Here is a 17,032-nt window from a genome sequence, read left to right as displayed (position 1 = left end):
TCCTTCACCAAAGACAAACAGCAAAGAAAAAGTAGCTACACAGAATACTGGGTGTTGTCCTGCATGCTGGTTAGCACCTCAGCCTATCCTCTCACCTCTCACAGAAGGTGTGCAGGCAGGGCAGTACTTTGGGATTCTGGTAGCGGTCCAGACATATGCTGCAGATCAGGAACTGCTTGTCGATTTGGCAGACAACAGGACTGGGAATAGTGGAGCTTTCCGTGGCCATCCTAAAGCTCTGACATCGTAGTCCCTCTTCCTCTTATGCTGGACCCTGAAGAGTGACAAAGCAAGCCAACCAAACTAACTGTTTGATCAAAAACAGTAATAACATCAGAATGTTTGGATAATTAAGATGAAATTTTCTTTGTTCATTTCCTCTAGTAATTTTGTGAATGCTTGCAGTGCTGGGAGACCATTGAAATACAGAAATCATATTCCTGAATAATCCCTGGAACTGACACAGTTAAATTACACAACAATGTTTTAAACAATATACAGTGTTAATGAAAGATTTTCAATCACACCTGGATAATCTCAAATCAATATAAGTAGGAAGCTAGATTTACTAGACCCTACCTTGTTATATTGACAAGCTAGCAGGATTTAAGAAGATAGTTGGAATTTAATGATTGAGAGGAAAATACAGTAAGGTTAAAATCAAACTGATATCTAAAGCAAAAAAATAAAATAAACATTATTTTTGAAGGAAGCAAAAAGCTCTAAACATAAAGTCCATCCATCCATTTTCTGTACACCCTTGTCCCTAGTGGGATATGGGTGTACAGAAATCACTAAACGGATTAGCACCACAATACCATACCATACCATACCAACTTTATTTATAAAGCACTTTAAAACAACCACAGCTGATACAAAGTGCTGTACAATAAAACACAACATAACAATAAAAAAAATAAAAAAAATAAAAACTCTTACAGTTTTTAAAAACAAACAAACATACAATTTAAAACTAGATCCTGCTGGAGTTGAAAGCCAAGTAAAATAGATGGGTTTTAAGATGAGCTTTAAAAGTGGACAGTGAAGGGGCCTCTCTAACGTGCAAAGGCAAGTCGTTCCATAACTTGGGGCCCATGACAGAGAAAGCCCTGTCCCCTCTGAGCTTCCTTCTTGATCTCAGTACCTCCAAGAGCAGCAGATTTGCTGACCTGAGAGACCGATAGGGTATGTGGGGGTGAAGAAGCTCAGAGAGGTAAGCAGGGGCAAGATTAAGCAGTGATTTAAAAACGAACATAAGAATTTTAAAATGAATCCTAAAATATACAGGCAGCCAGTGAAGTGAGACCAGGACAGGGGTCACGTGTTCCCTCTTTCGAGTTCCTGTCAAAAGTAGTGCAGCAGCAAAAGTAGTGCAGCAGCAACCAGCTGCAGACGTGAGATCAGCGACTGACTGACTCCCAGATAAAGTGCATTACAGTAGTCCAATCGAGTTGAAATAAAAGCATGGATCACTGTTTCAAAATGCTGCCTGGAAAGAAAAGATTTCACTGACGCCAATCGCCTTAAATGATAAAAGCTGGACTTAACCACGGCTCTGATTTGGCTGTCCATTTTAAAATCACTGTCCACCTTAAAACCAAGATCTGTAATAACAGGTTTAAAATATACCTCCAAAGGTTCCAGGTCAACAGAGGAGGATTCACAGGAGCCACTGGGTCCAAACACCATCACTTACATTATACACAATACATTAAAGATCTGTTGTTGTTGTATGAACCGTCTAGACCCCTCAGGTCTTCTGGTTCTGGTCTGCTCTGCATCCCCAGAACCACAACCAAATGAGGAGAAGCAGCATTCAGCTTCTATGCACCACAAATTTGGAACAAACTTCCAGAAAACTGTAAAACAGCTGAATCACTGAGTGCCTTTAAATCTCAACTTAAAATCCACCTGTTCAGAGTTGCCTATGGCTGAAGAAGAGTTAGAGTCCAAGTTGAAGGTGTTTCAAATAAAGTCCTAAAGGATTTGAACTTGTGTCTTTAATAGAGTTTCGGAACGTGACGTCACTGCTCTAGTCGGAGGGGTGTCAGCGCCATCTTTTATGCCACCGACAAAAACGACTGTCTCACAGATATTTTAGCTATGGGACGAACTTGCTGCGTTATTGGGTGTAATGTCCGATCACATGACTGAAAAGGTAAAAAGATGGAAAACAGACTTTCGTTTCACTATTTTCCTGCTTGGAAACAATTTTTTTTTTTTATTCCTTTATTTAACCAGGTAAACCCCATTGAGATCTAGATCTCATTTTCAAGGGGGACCTGGGCAGAAGTCTGCAGTACACAGCAACCTGGTTACAAAACAAAATTGATTAATACATATACACAATTATAAAACAGAATAAAACAATTTAAAAACAGTGACACTGTTTAAAAGATTCTCGTTGCCTGTTTTTAAGAATCACTGGAAATAAATCCAGTGAAATCAATTCTGACATCTTGATTTCAGACTGAAGCTGATTCCAGGCTGAAGGAGCCATCACACTGAAAGCTTGCTTTCCTTTTTCAGTTCGGCAGTGTGGAACATGCAAAAGAAAAATGTTGTTGGAACGTAAAGAATGGGAATTAACAGTGAGAGGAGGCTAAGCTAATGGAGCTAACTAAAAGAAGACGAATGTCCTTGGTGTCAGCGGTTGAGAGATCCTGATATTACGTTCTCCAAAATCCCCAGATACCTACAAGTTTGCTCCAGACATTTCCATACTGGTGAGGGTTTAAATTCGCTTTGTTGGTGTTGTGTCATAATTTATTTTGCTATGATTTTGTCCAGGTGTACTCATGTTCTGTTTTGCTGAGTTCATTTAAGTGGGTCAACCTTGTTTAGGTCAGGCTAATATTGTTTCTGTAGCATAGTCCGAGTTTTGTCAGTGAACATTGAGGTTATTACCTTATTGTGAAGTAAACTATTTTACTAGTGTTGTCAAATTTACAGTATTCAGTGTTGTGGTCAAGACCACCTAACCCGAGACCAAGACAAGACCAAGACCAGAGTGTATCGAGACCGAGACAAGACCAAGACTTTTGGGGTCCAAGACCAAGTCAAGACCAAGACCGAGGGAAGTCGAGACCGAGTCAAGACCAAGACCAGCGGCCCATGCTACATGACACAATAAAATGTAAAATATGATCGAAATTGCTTCTCAAAATAATCTGAAAGATCCATATTCCCATAAAAACACCTAGATATTAAATACTTAATACATTTTACCAATATTACATATTCCATTTCTGTGCTAAAATGTATGATGGTCTCGTGCCATCCCTAAAAACTTAACGCCCTGGGCATTTGCCCATATTGCTCATATAAGAAACCACCACTGTTGCACCATTAAACATAGCAATTGAGGCAACGCCCTGATGGTAAATAACGCTCAACTATGAACACTGACCAAGGAGCAACAAGCAAGAAGTAACCAAGCAGAAGGCGCTCATCGTGACTGTTTTCACTCTCTATCCCAGTACATGAAGCCAGGTAGTCTGACACCATGGCAGACATTACAGCTGCCACTTTGAACAAAAACAATCAAAGAGCAATGTGCATGCTCTGCGTGCTCTTTCGTTCTTGTGTTTTAGTTATTTGTTAATTTAAATATCAACGTACATAATTAAATAAAATAATGATGCAGTGTACACAGAGCATTACAAGAACAAAGAACCGGTGTTCTGTCAGGTCAGATAGTCATACGCTTAGCTCAGACATGCATACGCTGTCATTAACATATGATTTTATTTAATCAGCAACATAGAATCATGACGTAGATCATTATTAACAGTTATTAGCAGTTGTATGCCATCCAGCTGCAGCCAGACCTGCTTTAAACACACTTTGAAACCACGACAACGCATGTATATCTATCTAGTTATCATATTATGTCATATTATAAACAATTTAATGACTTATTTTCGTCATAACTTGTTGAGTATACTGACAAGTCCACTGACGGTCAGACTTCTTAATGCGCATACGCTGGCATGGTACTCACTGCATGTATGCTATCCTGACAGCGTATGGCTATCTGATAGAATACCGACAATATCTCTCAGACACGTCATTACCATAAGATTTCATTTAAACAGCAACATAGAATCATGACGTAGATCGTCATACACTTTGTTATTAACAGTTGTATGGCATCCTGACTTAGCGGTTAAGTGAGTTTTACACGGGCGTGTGTTGTAGCTGACTGCAGCAGCAGCCAGACCCTGCTTTAAATACACTTCGAAACCATGACAACACATGTATATCTACATAGTTATCATTGAAAACAATTTAATTACTTATTTTTGTCATAACTTGCTGTGTATGGTGAAATGACAACTCCTCTGACGGTCTGACTTCTTAATGCGCAGGCATGGTACTCACTGCATGTTTGCTATTCTGACAGCGTATGGTAATCTGATAGAATAACGGCTCTCAGTGAGTGACACTCCAGTCCTATCTAAGAAGTAAAGAGCCGTGGAGAAGAATCGACTGTTTCTGAATGTCACCTCCCTATATTGCAGACTTTTGGACATAGCTGTCCCATATATGCGACAAGTCAGTCTACACCTCCGCACAATAATTCGGGCAGTGAGTGACTTTTTTTCCATCACAAATGCTTATGTGTCTCTTTACAACTAGCTTTGCTAACATCACGTTAACAGAGCTTACCTTCTTTGACCTACTTTTCTAAGTGACGAAAAAAGTTAGACGTTGTTCCCACCGTCTGTGAAAGCGAAGCGATGTTGAGATAGTGGTCATCGGATTTCTTACTATTTATGCAGTGCTATCATATTACTGACGATTAGACAAACATTTTCTGCCGCTGAGAGAAAACCACTGCGCGTGTCCTGGAGCACCGCGTGCGAGTGAAAGGTGGGGAGGAGCGAGTAACAGAAACACACTGTAGTTGCTTTGATTTTAATCGGTGCATTTTGCATCCACTGAAAACAAAGATGTTTACAAATAAACTGGACAGTATGCTGTACGTTTAGTGGTATTTTCACAGTTGCGGTCTCGACTGGTCTTGAAATAATTTGCCGAGTCCAGAGCCCGAGACCGAGACAAGACCGAGACCAAATGCGGTCGAGTCCGAGACCATCAAAAAATGATCTTAAGACCGGTCTCGAGACCAAGACCAACTTCGAGTACCACAACACTGACAGTATTCATACTGATGTGTGTTCTGATATGTCCTCTTAAAGGCAAACCGACGTATTTCGGATTAGCTCAATCCAGACTGGGTTCCAGTGCTGAATATGGGTCACTGCGAGGTAAACACCACAACATCGGACTGACATGGGCATCAATTAAAGAGGCGATACAGCAAGATTATCAATAAAGTGGGGGAGCAAGTTATAGAGACTGTTTTTATTATTTACCCCAGAAGAGGTAAATAATGAAAACACAGTAGCAGAGGATGTAGATGAGGAGCAAGTTGGAGAGGCTGAGGAGGAAACGCAAGGAGAGGAGCTCAGCAAGGCTGCAGAAATATGTTACAGTTGGAAGTGGCTGTTTTCTCTCATTCAATAATTTAATGTGGTAAACATTCATGAAACATTTCTTCAAGATGCATGTAAACAGGTGAAGAAATTACTTTGGTGTCCAAAGTGGGTCCTGGAGGGCCGGCATCCTGTATGTTTTAGTTCTCTCCCTGGCTTAACATACCTGGATCAAATAATGGCTCATTAGAGGCCTAAGAAGAACATTGACAAGCTGAAAAGGTTGTTACTACCACCAGGGAGAGAACTAAAAATTGCAGGATGCCGGGCTGTAACAGGGCGGCCGTTTGCGGTTGGATTTTACGGTGAAGAAGACTTCAAGAGGTAGAGTCAGGTGGAAACAGCAGTTGGTTTATTCTCTTCCCAGCATCAACACACACTCAATCACAATCCGTTTCTCTTCTCACACAGGTGAAACCACAGGCTTAAATAGTCTCAGCTGTGCTGGACCCAACCACCTCCAATTCACAGGGGGATCTCCCTTAACAAATCTCCACCTATTTAAATAAACTACAATTTATTAAATATAAACATTTAAATTTACTTTTTATAAATATTTTATATTTTTTCTTACACCAAATGAAACACCACAAAAAACCCATAAACAATTATCTCCCCACACTTTTCAATGGCCTCTCCCGAACCTATAAATGGTGTCTGGACCCCCGGGGTTGTATTTGTCCAAACACCCTGGAGAGGACACAGAAAAGACAGGTGAGTCACTCATTATCAGCACTCCACACCTAACAGATATTGCACAAACATTTGCTCAGTTTTACCCACCAGTAGCTCCTTGCTCCGAGTAACAATTATCCTCCCTCCACAGGCAACCACCTCACTTTCCAATGAGGAGCAGCTGTGCAGAGCCCAGAACAAAAGGCTACATGCTAATTACTAAAATATTCAATAAATACAATTAAAACTTCTCGTGTGCAAATTGTTGTTTATGTGCAAATCTCTGCTTAAAGTGCAGTGCTAAATAAAGTGCTTGTTAATAAAGTGCAAAAAGTGCTTTTAAAGTGCTAAACAGTGACTTAAATACAAATAGACCCAGTAATGAAGCTCTCTTCATTACACGGGCCTTGAGGACCGACTTTGGACACCCCTGGTTTAGCCCTTCATGGTCCTTTTGATATTATGCGTGAACAGTCAGATAAGGCTTCTGGATGTTGGTGTTCCAGCTAAATCCTGAATATACCCAATTTGATTGTCTTGGCCCTTTTATCACAGCCTGTGGAGTTTACCCAGACTGGGAACGAGAATACAACCTGGTGAATGTGACAGGTAGCCAATCAGAAAGCGTGGTGACGTAAGAAAAGAGGGGAATCCCAAACAGCTGACATATCGCAACTGAGAGTCCGGTGGATATCGGAGATGATGGAAATGTTTATTATTACATATAAAGGTCATTATTATATATGTTTATTCAGTTAAAAATGTTAACTATGAAAAAACAGTCACCTCCAAATCATAGTGCAGCAAATAGAGCGGCTGCTCCCGCTGTCTTTTATCCACCACCTTTTCTTTTTGTTACGTCTTTTATCTCTTAAAATGAGTCCACAAACTATCACTATTGCTTCTTACATCGTCATCCGTGTTTGGTTATTCTAAATTCCCGTATGCTATGTTGGGGGTTTTACTGGATTATCCTCTGGAATCGGGATGTTCTTGACTGGAATCGGTTCGTGTGGTGTGTTGCTCCTGCCTTGTGGCTGAACATGAACCGATCGAACCTGTTGTACTTTTATCAGCTCTGTGGTCACAGAGGTTTGGAGAATCGGCCAACAATTCTTAAATCTTGCCGTCTAAACCAGACTTAAGACTCACAAGCTCTACTCATTTCGTCTCGACCAATGCCCAAATGCTGACTCTGGTTGCTATGGTAACGTTTACATATCCCTTCAAAATAAGATACAGATGCGTCACAAAAACGAACATTTTACTTTCGTAAAAATTTTAACTCACGATAATGACTAACGAAAGCCCTGAGCTTCTTTCTCTGCAACGAGATGGTCCCATTTAGGGGACCCCTGGTCTAGTAGAATGATTTCACACAGATTTTGAGTTGATGGGGCACACGATTTGGAAGCTATTGAAGAAAACATTTAATATTATTTAAAATATTGTATATGACTTAAACATTTTATAGAGGAGAGTGTGCCTCGTTTAATAGCATGAATTACCACTTTTTTGTATTAGTTGGTCACAAGACAAAGCATTTATTTACAGGAGTATTCGGAAATCGACGGTCCCTATGCGAACCTCCGAGTGCTTCAGGAGGGATCGGTAGAGAACAGCTGGCCGAACTTAGCGTTCATAAATCGGATCAACCTTGAGCTGAACGTCCCTTACTCCGCGGAGGGCGAATATCCAGTATCCAGTTTGCAAAACAACTTTGCTACAATGAAAACACCAGTGTTCTAACTAGTTTGTTTTGGTCTGTGGGCTACAAACATGACGCCGAGCGACGTAAACGTCATACGCTGTGACGTCAGCTCCAAAGCTCTATTTCTTTGAGAAGGACCTCGCTGCAGCAAACAGAAAGGGGCGGGGACGGACCACCATAGACATAATATAAGGGTAGACATAGACGTAATATAAGCATAGACGCCTCAAGGACCACTCCGGCGCAGGAAATACGGCGGCCATCTTGGAGCGCTATACCCTCCTACTTTGCTCAATCAAAACAGCAGAAGATGCCTCAGCACTGAGGGATATTGTTGTTCGGATCTATGGATTATTGATGTGAGGGCTCCACAGACAAGATTTCACAAGTAAGATGGACATATTATTGTGTATATATCGTGATTAGAATATTACTTTACTGTATTTATGTCCACTGGCGAGATACTAGCTAATATTAGCTACAGTGCTTGGTGTAATACGGGTTCAGCCCCGCTATGAAGGCTAACTGAGATTCTGTACATCTAAAAATATTAATTATTCTAACATTGACTTACATTATCTGACACAAGGGCCTATATTAGAAATGAAACAATATAACACATATAAAATTTATATTATGTGTTATAACATTCACCGGCAAAGTTTACACAGGTGGTAAAGACTAAATTCTTTCACTCTGTCAAAAGTAAGATACATCCTAAATCTTCCGTTTTTGTTTTGAAAGTTTCCTAAAGACACGATGTGAGGAAGAAGAGGGAGAAATCTATAAAGAGAGACGGATTCACTGCAGCACGGATGAATCTCACATCGGATTTTGGACTTGTCAGCTGAAAAACATATATATATATATATATATATATATATATATATATATAAATTCCCTTCTCACCCTCCGCGGGTGGTCTCTTTCATCCTCTGAGCTCGGGTCCTCTACCAGAGGCCTGGGAGCTTGAGGGTTCTGCGCAGTATCTTGGCTGTGCCTAGAACTGCACATATATATATATATATATATATATATATATATATATATATATATAGTGTATACTATACACTATATATAGTGTGTATACTATATATATATAGTGTACAGGAACATCTGTCCGAATATGGCTTCCATCTGACCTCGGGGCTTCCAGTCCGAATATGGACTGGAAGCCCCGAGGTCAAAATGGGGGACACCCCCAAAGGTGGTGGAGAATGACCGAGCTAAGATCCTGTGGGACTTCCAGATCCAGACAGACAAGATGGTAATGGCAAACCAACCGGACATTGTGGTGGTGGATAAAGAACAGAGGAAAGCCGTTGTGGTGGATGTAGCAATACCAAGTGACCACAACATCAGGAAAAAGGAGCACGAGAAACTGGAGAAATACCAGGGCCTCAGAGAGGAACTGGAGAAGGCCTGGAAGGTGAAGACCACAGTGGTGCCTGTGGTCATCGGGGCCCTCGGGGCAGTCACCCCCAAACTGGAGCAGTGGCTCAAACAGATCCCAGGAACAACATCAGACATCTCAGTCCAGAAATGTGCAGTTCTAGGCACAGCCAAGATACTGTGCAGAACCCTCAAGCTCCCAGGCCTCTGGTAGAGGACCCGAGCTCAGAGGATGAAAAGAGAGACCACCCGCGGAGGGTGAGAAGGGAATTTATATATATATATATATATATATATATATATATATATATATATATATATATATATATATATATATTTCACTATTAATATGCTCTTCATACATCAATATCAGAATATTCCATTCCTCTTCTATTGTTACAGCCACTAAGCATATTTAAATATGATGAAATATGTATTAAAATACAATTGGTTATAAATGTAGCTTTGATAGATGTTTGAATATGGTTTCCAGTAACAAAAAAGTGTGTTATGATCGATTAAATGCGCTGATACGTCATTGTGCTGCTAAACACATAAGGCTGAGTGGAGTGGAGTACCGCTCCAAGATGGCAGCCCTAAATCTCAACAGCGACAATAGGCGAGAGCGGTCCATGAGGCGTCTATCCTTATATTATGTCTATGCGGACCACTGTCAGCCTCATACCTTATTTGGAAATGGGACCATTGCAATCCGGAAGTGAAGGGGGCGCTATTTCCTGTATTATCAGGAAAATATCACATATTTTCTTTTGAAACATGTGATATATTTTCACCTTTAGGAAGGATTTTCACTCTCAGAATATATTTGAAATTCAATCTTTTATTTACTTCAGCGCAGCTTAGTTTTTTTTTTTTTTTAACAAATTCTGAGTACTTATAAATCTGCTCCTTAGTCGCATCTTTTCAGGCGTACTACTGCCTCTAGTGGCCTGGCGGTGGTAACACAACTAACAATCACGTTACTAAATCAGAATACCACAACGTTTTTATTTACTATTAATTTTCGGGATTACTGGCACCGTAAAAGATAAATTATCTCATAAACACCATATTTTTTCATTTTCTTAAGTATGTAGAGCTAATTAAATGACAAAAAAATAAAGAGACGAAAAACAACATGATCAACTATAATAAAAATACCATTTGCAACATATACATAAGAAATTTAATTCAGCAAAAGTCAATAACAAACAAATTAGGAATAACAACCCAGGTTGTTACAACCAGGGTTGTTAAACAGATATAAGCAAAAATTCACATTTTTGTTTTTACGGTGCCATGTATATAATTTTGAGAGACTTGTTATTGGTAGAATGTCATATATAGGAAAAAATAAGATAAAACTATTTAATTTATCAAGGTGAAAATTTTCCTTTGGCTCTAAAACAATAAATCATATTCATAGAATCACATTATCAACAATTTGTGAGTAGAGCAAAACACTTGGCATGCTATAGGTAAATGTTATTTAGTTTGGTTAAAAATAATTATTGCACTGTCAATAAATTACTTCTATGTTCTTAGTTGCCAAAGGAACACAGTAACATCTTCATGAGCTCAGAGGGTCAAACTGATGAATAAAGAGGATGGATGCTCTCTGCTAAAATATTTCTTGCCATCTTCCATGTTCTTTCAGCAAACAGTTGAGACAGAGTTGTTTTTGGTTTCACCACTATTTACCTGCTGTTATACCTGCCATTCAAAGTATTCTTAAAAGATTGTCTGTTAATCTGCAGCTCATGTACGATATGAAAAGTTAAAACTTGAGTTAAAATGTTGTTTTAACTTGAGTTTAGTTAAAACTCTAGTTACAATGTTAAGTTTTAACATTTTAACTCAACAACCTCTAGTCGTGTACAACTAGAGGTTGTACAGAACCTCAAGTTGGATAACCCCAAGATCACTGGGTCTTCTTAAAAGATAGAGTCTCTGAGAACAGTTCTTAAAGGTATAGTCAGTGTTTTCAGCAAAGTTGAGCTGACTGTCCAGGAATGACAGAAGGAATTTAAAATTTCCCACAGTTTCAACAGGTTGGCCATCGAGTGAAACTGGAATCACTTTCAGGTCTTGTTTATCTCATTTAATTAGCTCTACTTCCTTAAGAAAATGGAAAGGTATGTTCTTTTGTGAGGGAATTTATCTTTTACTGTTCCAGTAATGCCAGAATTAATAATAAATAATAAATAATGAAGGCTTTGTCGTATTCTGATTTAGTAATGTAATTAGATTCGTTGTGTTACCACCCCCACGCCACTAGAGGCAGCAATGGACCCCGAAAAGATGCGACTAAGGAGCAGATTTAGAAGTACACCGAAAGCTACAGAATTTGTTAAAAACTGTGAGCTGCGCTTAAGTAGATAAAAGATTGAAGTTCAAATACATGCTGAGAGTGAAAATCCTTCCTAAAGGTGAAGATATATCACAGATTTAAAAAGAAAATAAAAACGGGAGACCGCGGATAATACAGGAAATAGCGCCCCCTTCGCTTCCGGATTGCAATGGTCCAATTTCCAAATACGGTATGAGGCTGACAGTGGTCCGTTCCCGCCCTTTTCTGTTTGCTGCAGTGAGGTGTACTTGATTTCTTCAGCAAAACGTTTTTACTAAATTCTGTAGCTTTCGGTGTACTTCTAAATCTGCTCCTTAGTAGCATCTTTTCGGGGTTGGTACTGCCTCTAGTGGCATGGGTGTGGTAGCACAACTTATTAGTAATTACATTACTAAATTAGAATACCGCAAAGTCTTTATTATTTATTAGAAATTTTTCATTCTCCTAAGAATGTAGACCTAATTAAATGATGTAAACAAAACCTTAAAGTGGTTCCAGTTTCTCTCGATGGCCAACCTGTTGAAACTGTGGCAAAATTTTAAATACCTTGGGTCGTTCCTGGACAGTCAGCTCAGCTTTGCTGAAAACACTGACTTTATTTTGAAGAACTGTTCTCAGAGACTCTACCTTTTAAGAAGACTTAGTGATCATGGGGTGACCCAACTAGACTCTAGTTGGGGCACCCCTATGTCTTGAATTTGGGGGGGAATCATATGTTATTATCACTTCAGAAGGGTTCAGTGAATGCGCATATGAAACTGGTGGGTTCGGTACCTCAAAAAAGGTTAAGAACCACTGCTCTAAAGGGTTAGAAAAGGGGTGCGGGTTTTAATGTTTTTTAATATTTATTTATTTATTTATTTATTTATTTATTTATTTATTTATTATTGTTTATTCAATGTCACATGACTCTGATGTTTTTGTTTTGTTGCTGCTGAAATGTGGTATGCAAATAAAATTTGATTGATTGATTGAAGGCAACAGCGCTACCAACTGCGCCACTGGGCAGTCTGTATGACTTTAAAAAGTTTAAGTAAAATGACTCATCACATTGATTAAAGTAAGTTTAATCAAACCCCTTATTTAAAAGAAATTCAACTAAAACATCTTTTGACCACAAAATAATGTTTCTTTCCTTTTTAATTTACTTTAAAAACACAATGCTTCAATCCACTAAGCAACATAAGGCTGAAAATAAAGAAGACTTATTCCTTGTGACCTTAATGCGAGCCTCAAACCGCATGTTGGAAAATATGCAGGAAGTGCTTTATGTTTGATAAGAAGGCCTTTTAGGTGATAAATATGTAAGTAGGAAGTAAAGCACTTGCATGAAATGGAAAAGAGCATCCTTTATAATGTACACCAATTCTGCATTGTTACTCTGCAGCTTTCTCTGCATCGTTCTGTAAAAAACCTGTAACCAAATCTGGCAGCAACAGACCTAGAAAGTGTGTCACAGCTTTCTTTGTCTCCTCACATTCAACACAGGCTCAAATACAGGCCATCTCTGCTGCTGGAAGAGAAGTCTTTTCTGAGTTCACATCCCCTTCCCCAGCCCACTTTCTTCAGGGGCTGGGGAAGGGTTGGGGTTAGGGTTAGGGTTGATAAAGCAGTTTTATCAACCAAAGAACAAGTACGATTTCAAAGTAGTGATAATGGAATGAATCTGATGCTACTACACAGATCAAATAGCTAGTATTTCAGCACAAGCATGATCACAATAAAAGCTTAGTTACAATACAATCAAATCTATAAAAGCAAATGAATGTATGTAAAACTGCACCAGAAGGAAGATTTGAATGAAGCTATCCAAAGCTCAGATTAGATCCTTAACTTACCAGCTCCACAGAGCAGATGAACTGGGCATCAAACACAGCGTTGATTAGTCAAACTCCTAAATCCTGCAGACAGCCACAACACTAGCGGTGCTGTGCTGACAGAGCACAAGGTCGCTCTGCTCTTATGTAAGCAGAGCTGCTTCAGCAGAGCGGAATAATTCCTGCTGGATGTAGTTCCCCTCATCTATCACACAGAAAGGAACGGCGGGATTCATGGGATAGGATGACAGAATGTGACATCATCACGGTTTCTTCATGTGTTTATGGGAGCAAAGTTGAGAAGCGGAGCTGGTGCCAGACTGCACTTCAGTTTTACATAATTTTTTCCTCTCCTGTTTTCTTCTTCTCCCTCTCCTCCCTGTCCCTTCCATTCATCTCCTTCCTTTCCTTCTGCCTGCAGAAACTGCTGCCTCACAGCAGCATGGCGCAGCATGCAGTATGTGAGCTAGTATTGGCTGACTGCTTGTGATATAACAAATAGAAACAGGAGAGATGGAAAGGAGAAGGTTCCTCATTGCCAATAACAAAGGACTTTCTGGTAACATGTGGGTGTGTGTCTAGCTGCTGAGTCACAGAGCAAACAGAAACAGAAAAAAGAACAGGTGAAAGGCCAGACATCAAATGTGCCGTGAGAACAGAGAATATACTAAAGCAGTGGTCCCCAAACTATGGCCCGCGGGCAGGATCTGGCCCGCCTCCACATTTGGTCCGGCCCCCTGAACAATACCAGAGAGCATTTAGATTTTTTCCCATGTACCGTATTTTCTGGACTATAAGCCACTTACTTTTTTCCTAAGCTTTAAACCATGTGGCTTATGGCCCGGTGCGGCTTATATGTGGATTTTTCTTCAACCACCAGGGGCCTCTTTAGCAGGAAGTGAATCATTGGGAGTCAAAATTGGAAATAAAAGAAGAAAGCATCCATTAAAATGAAATTAGGTTTTAATAGGGAATTGATATTTGAGAATGTTGTTTATCAGTTAAATAGCATTCAGGGGAAAAAAGAAGATTTTTCTTTTTTTAAATAATACTGGGATCATTATGAGAATTTGAGGTGTAGATATTAGGATCCAATAGATGGCAGTAGTGCAACAATAATGGATGCAAGCTGCTGTTGAAATCTATAGAAGAAAAAAAGAAGAGGAGGAGAAGAAGAGGAAAATGAGGAAGAGGAGGAGGAAGAAGAAGAAAGAAGTGCCCATTTTCATTTAGCACATGCTAGTAGCAGACACAAAGGACCAGCACTTTTACTGTTACAGTTACCGTTCGGAAACTACCGTAATCAGTTCAGTTAAATCTAATCTTGGCAACTTTTTATTTTTCAACCATAATAAATGTGATATTCAATCGACCTGTTATGACTCAAATTTTGGGTGTCCGCCCCCCTCTGCTGCTGCTGCATCGTTGTGGAAAACCTGGAGCGGCAGAGATATCTGCAGTTTATAATCCCGTGCGGCTTATTGTCCATAAATATTTCGTAAATAGTGTTATTTCCTGGATTTTTTCTGTGAAGAACCCAGAGAGAGTTATTTCTGGGTTCAAATCATTAATAGTGTTATTATTTATTTCCTGACTTTTGTTCTGTGAAGAACCCAGAGAGGGTTATTTTATTGTGCTTTCTGGAAATCAATACATTTTTACATTTAGGCACTCCTGCAATCATCACACTTTTTCTGTTACAAACTGACTCCACCAGCCCCCCACCAGAGAAGGGAAAAGTTATGTGGCCCTCACAGGAAAAAGTTCAGGGACCCCTGTACTAAAGGAAGAGACAGACCAGATGGGTCACAGGAAATAATGTTTAGTAACTCCATGCAATTATGCTGAAGGTGTTGAAAAGAAGACAGATTGTCACGCCTCTGATGCAGGAGGAGCAGTGTAGGTTTTGTTCTGGTGGAGGAATACAGATCCAGATTGTTCTCCTCAGATTTCCAGAGAGAATCATGGGATTTTTAGATGCTTTAAATGGCCAAGGATCTTGAGTTGATTTGGATTTTTCTGGGATTGTAGTCTTGTGTTCTGTAGAAACTTTAGCGTAAGAGCTAGGAACTATAAGTTTCTAGCATTTACACTAGAAACTTATGCTTATTTCTAGCCCCTGCTTGCAAGTTAATTCCTGGAACACAAAGTTCATAAGGTGATGGACACTATGTCCAAAAAGCCAACTGCCATGTCTTTTTTGCATCTGAAATCATTGTCAGATGAAGACATTTTGCAGGAAAAGTTGAGTGCAAAGTATGCAAGAAACTTCAGGAATAGATTTTAAGCATATTTTGTATATCTGTGACTAAGCAAGCTAAAATTTGGAAAACAAGAAATTCTTCATCAGAAATAGTTAGTATCCCCTGCCTTCCACCCAATACACTCCATTGTGTGTGACAGCGCCACAGCTGTATTCAGTGATCTCATCTCTGCCTTCTCCAAACACACTGAGCTCACTCAGAGGAATGACGCACAACAAAAAACAAAACTGTAAAACAGCCTTGAATGTGACATCAGTGTAGAAACAGCAACAAGCAATGGGATTAAAACAATTGTCAACAGTGATTACCTTAACACTCAGATACCATTATTCTGATCAAATTGGGAAAAATAAGACAAAAAATGAAAACTAGAACCTATAAAGCTCCCAGTAAGTAAAGTAGTTCAAACAAAAACTGTTCTAGTGTTTTTTTCTATGAAATCTAAAGACAATACTATAGTAGTAGTAGAACTGCACTCCCCATTTAAAGGAACATTGCTCTTTGACCACAAAGGTTATCCAGATTCTATATGATTACATTAATGTCCATCTGATCTGCTTCATATGGAGCTCTAGGGGACATGGGGAAATATTTTTCTTTTACGTTACCTATCAAAAATATTGCACTCCCTTGCACTAAATTTTTAAATACACACTGGTTTACTTTACATAACAGTCACAAATGTCAATTTAAAATGTCAAATATACATTTTAAATTATATATTTGACATATACAATTTATGTATATGTCAAATATACAAGCAGCTCAGAAACACTGAAGCATTTAAAGAGCCTCAGTGAAAACATATTTATATATTCTTAAATTTTTGATGCAAAAAAACTGACTGAAAATCAAATTTATTCACTGCATGTTTATGTCTGGTTGTGTAAGGTTGAGATAGAACAGCAAATGAAAATCAATAACCATTCAGACTACCAACACATAAAAGACACAATCAAAACTATCAGACGACTTATTAGTGAAAATAACTCAAATATAGTCCAAATAGTTTGGATATATGTTTTCTTTCTTTCCTTCTTATGGAACGTTTCTGTTTACATCTCAGAAGGGATGGAAAGAGGTGGGAAGCTCTTTGGCCTGTTTTGCTTTTGCACATAGGTTTGTGGTGCATTTCTATCCTGAAGATAAAAATATAACATTTCATATATCTCACAACCGAGATATTAACATACATGGGAAAACCTTGTAGCAGAAAGTACGATGGCCACTGTAAGAAAGGCTTACAGTATTCAATTATGCCACATGAAATGATCAGATCCAAAGATCCTGAATGGGGCAAGGAGAGGCTAATTGAAACTACA

General features: G+C 39.1%; 1 protein-coding gene across 2 annotated transcripts in view; it reads right to left on the bottom strand.

The window, feature by feature from the left end:
- Nucleotides 1–17,032, bottom strand: part of trim2a (tripartite motif containing 2a) — a 39,255-nt gene that overhangs the window by 20,495 nt on the left and 1,728 nt on the right. The window contains exons 1-2 of one of the 2 annotated variants that reach the window (XM_088009136.1): nt 13,468–14,013; nt 96–274 (exon numbers count right to left, since the gene is read on the bottom strand). In XM_088009136.1, the coding sequence (XP_087865262.1) occupies nt 96–229 (134 nt within the window). In that variant the 5' untranslated portion in view covers nt 230–274; nt 13,468–14,013. Of the gene's footprint in view, nt 1–95; nt 275–13,467; nt 14,014–17,032 lie in introns of those variants that run through there. The other variant, XM_088008851.1, reaches the window with a different exon arrangement.

Source organism: Poecilia mexicana, unplaced genomic scaffold, assembly GCF_051168715.1.
Source record: "Poecilia mexicana isolate PSO_F unplaced genomic scaffold, ASM5116871v1 scaffold_1, whole genome shotgun sequence".
Lineage (NCBI taxonomy): Eukaryota > Metazoa > Chordata > Actinopteri > Cyprinodontiformes > Poeciliidae > Poecilia > Poecilia mexicana.
This window is presented reverse-complemented; position numbering and strand designations above follow the sequence as displayed.